This window comes from Cyprinodon variegatus, unplaced genomic scaffold, assembly GCF_000732505.1.
Source record: "Cyprinodon variegatus isolate N-32 unplaced genomic scaffold, C_variegatus-1.0 Scaffold1355, whole genome shotgun sequence".
NCBI classification, from domain to species: Eukaryota; Metazoa; Chordata; class Actinopteri; order Cyprinodontiformes; family Cyprinodontidae; genus Cyprinodon; species Cyprinodon variegatus.
Genome location: NW_015151808.1, coordinates 43,301 through 46,390, shown reverse-complemented (window position 1 = coordinate 46,390; position 3,090 = coordinate 43,301). Strand labels below are relative to the sequence as shown.

The following is a 3,090-nucleotide window of genomic DNA, read 5'->3' as shown; positions in this document are numbered from 1 at the left end:
AATCAATATTTTATTTTATTAAATTATCATTGAATTAACTTATTTTTGTTTAGGGAATGTAAAGTAGAATTATATACAGATGGAAAACATTCATGTTCTTCTTTAAGTTACAGAAATTTCACAAATATTTGATCAAATTCTTGTTAGTGATTAAACTGAAATAGAATGTAATTAATATAATCAATTATTCAAAATGAGGGTGAAAAAAACCCAGAAAGTAGACATACGTCAATGTTTATGTACTTTAACAAACTGATAATCAGTATCAGTATGACTGTGTATAAAAGCACAGTGCTCATAGAGAATTACACATTTTTAAATTATATTTTGTACATTTTTTATTCAACATTCCAATTTACAGTAAATCTAGACAACTCAGAGCTTTAGTACATTTTTAGTAGTAAAATATATCAAAGACCCCACTGTGGCTGCAGGTCAAATAACAGGTTAAATATCGACATAATTTCTTCAGGTTGATTTCAAAACAAGTCAATTTTAACAGGAGTAATCGATGCAGTTATGGAACTGAGTCAGATATCCTCAAACAGGTCTTCTGCTGCAGACGTTTCAGTTGAAGCTCCTTTTTTAGCATCTATACGGTGGTGGGGAACCTGCAGTTGACTTGATGCTGCAGAAGAGTCTTTCCTGTGGAATATACAAACACATAGAAAATAAAGGTGTATTCTAACATTTGTTTGGCATACTAACGCCAAAGCACTGGTGTTGTTGGTCTACAGACCATCTAGAGCAGATTTCAAAGTGAGTTGAGAGTATATTACCATCACTTTTTACAGGTTTTAAAATCGTCAGGGGGAGAAAGTCAAATCACCTTAGACATTGGAGAATCTGGGGTCAACTAACAGGCAGGGGAGCCAACAATTCTTCCCTTTATAAATCTGCCTGCTTTTCTCACCTTCCTGAATCTAAAAATCAACCTTAGGGCTGAAGAGAATCCATCACAAACTTTATGCCATTTTTTTTTGTTTCTCCAAGCCTGGCTTGCTCCAACAATAAAAAGCTGAACATGAGAAGCAAAGTGCAGCGTGAGAGAGCAGAAGAGGGGCCCGGATCTTGTTTAAATCATTACCAACTGCATTTTAAGGCCTCCTGGAACCAGTTAGGAGCAAACAAGAGAAGCGTTTCAGCGAAGTCTTTGTACGCGGGGGGTATGACGAGTGTATTTATTTTTTTCCCCCCCAAGGGGTGAGATAGAATTGGGGTAGCGAGTACGCAGGAGCCCCCATAGAGAGCTGATCTGAGGAAAAGTAGAAGCTGCAGTATGTACCATGATAATGAGTTTGGCAGTCAAGAAGCTAAAAAAGGAGCTTCAACATAGACTTTACATCTACCCTTTCTATCAAAAGGAAGAAACAAAGGCAGTTATTGTTAAAGTACAAGTTATTGCCTAAATATCTAATTTATCAGTTTAGTACTTTTTGGCAGAGTGTGCTGTTAGATTTTTTTCCCCCCTTTCTTCCATTCTCTCTACTATATCACCATATATAGTCATAAATTCCACCAATCAATAGTAATAAGGTAGATATACAAGTATTTTTATTTTTTTACAGAGATGATTAAAAAGGACAAGCAGAACGGATTGCAAATCCTTTTTGATGCTAGGATTGTTTTTCACCTTTCCTGGTCCCAATCTTAACCCACTGAGAGCCTGATCTTCAAAGTTCCCATATAAGCAGTGCTAAATTGTTTGTAAAAGAAAAAAAAAGGCTGCATGTACAATTAGTGGGCGTGTCCTGGGTGATCTACATAGATAAGATAGAGATAATGGATAACAGATGCAAGAGCGATTCCCACTGCTCTATTTGCATGTGCCAGCAGTAGATTAAGGGAGCAGGATGGACATAAAAGAAAAATGAGATAACAAGCTATAGAGCTGGAGGTAATAAGGGTAATAATAAAAATAACAATAATGATAATTAGCACAATTTATAAATGCACTTAAAATGTATAACCTTAAAGTAAAAACATCTCAAAACATGAAAACAATAGTAGTTGAAGGTTTAAATATCGATAACAACAACTGGAAAAAGTGAGCTTTTCACAAACATTAGTAAAGGAAATTACAGTCAAGATTTACAGGGAAACGAAGGTTTTCTATAGTCTGGCAGCCTTCAATACTCATTGTTTATAAAACTGTAAGTTCAGTTTTAATGTTTTTTTCATGTTGTTTTAAATGTATTAAGATTGTATTCCTCATACAGAATTATTCCTTCCATATTCAATATTTGATTAATTAAAACCCTTCTACTGTTACTATTGGTGACAACCAGAAAACAAAACAAAAAAATAATAATAATAAAAAATATATATATATATATATATATATATATATATATATATATATATATATATATATTCACATCTGCACAGACTCATTATTGTCTTTTGTTGGATCTAAATGCTACAATGATTGCTGACATATTTGTACTTTACTTTGAAAATGTGCTAAATATAGATGTAAAAATTTGATCTGTTTCAGGTTAAAAAAATAAAAATTACATTTGAATATCATACTTCAATCTCTTTGCATGTCCTATAGTTCAACATATGTTTTGCATATTCATGAAGTCAAAATACTATTTTGCTCCTGACACAGATGCAGCTCTGGCTGTGGCTGGTTAGTAGATCTGCTTTGTTAATGCTATCAAGTTTTCTTTTTTACGCTAACCAGGTCCCCTGATGAGCCGCCACTATGTTTAGCAAATCCTCAGCAGTGAAAAACGTATTGTTCTAGCCTGTCACTGGGGTTAAGAGACTATAAAATAAGTGCTGAGGTAAAACAAAATATGACCCCTGGTCAATCTGGGTAATTAATACATAGAACAAACATTTAATCAATTCAAGGGATGTTTAAAAAAAAAGCACATATTGAAAACCATTTACCAGACAGTCAAGGGGAGATGCATTCGGCTAAATATAAGGGGGCGTAGCTTTACTGTGGGGTATACAGTCTACAGAAAGAAAAAAATGCCAAAAACATTCAGAATAATTAGGTTTAAGAATTAAAGAAGAAATATTTACTCTCATAGGCATTTTGAAAATAGAAAAGAGGGGTGTCGTTACTTGTCGTTT

At 33.7% G+C, this 3,090-nt stretch overlaps 1 protein-coding gene across 1 annotated transcript in view; it reads right to left on the bottom strand.

Annotated features, from left to right (window-relative positions):
• Nucleotides 1–302: 302 nt before the first annotated feature.
• LOC107102993 (DNA repair protein XRCC4-like) overlaps nt 303–3,090 on the bottom strand; it is a gene marked incomplete at its 5' end in the record, with an annotated part of 29,923 nt that continues 27,135 nt past the window's right edge. Inside the window, one exon of the mRNA XM_015402491.1 lies at nt 303–645. Coding sequence (XP_015257977.1) covers nt 531–645 — 115 coding nt within the window. The remainder of the gene's footprint in view (nt 646–3,090) is intronic.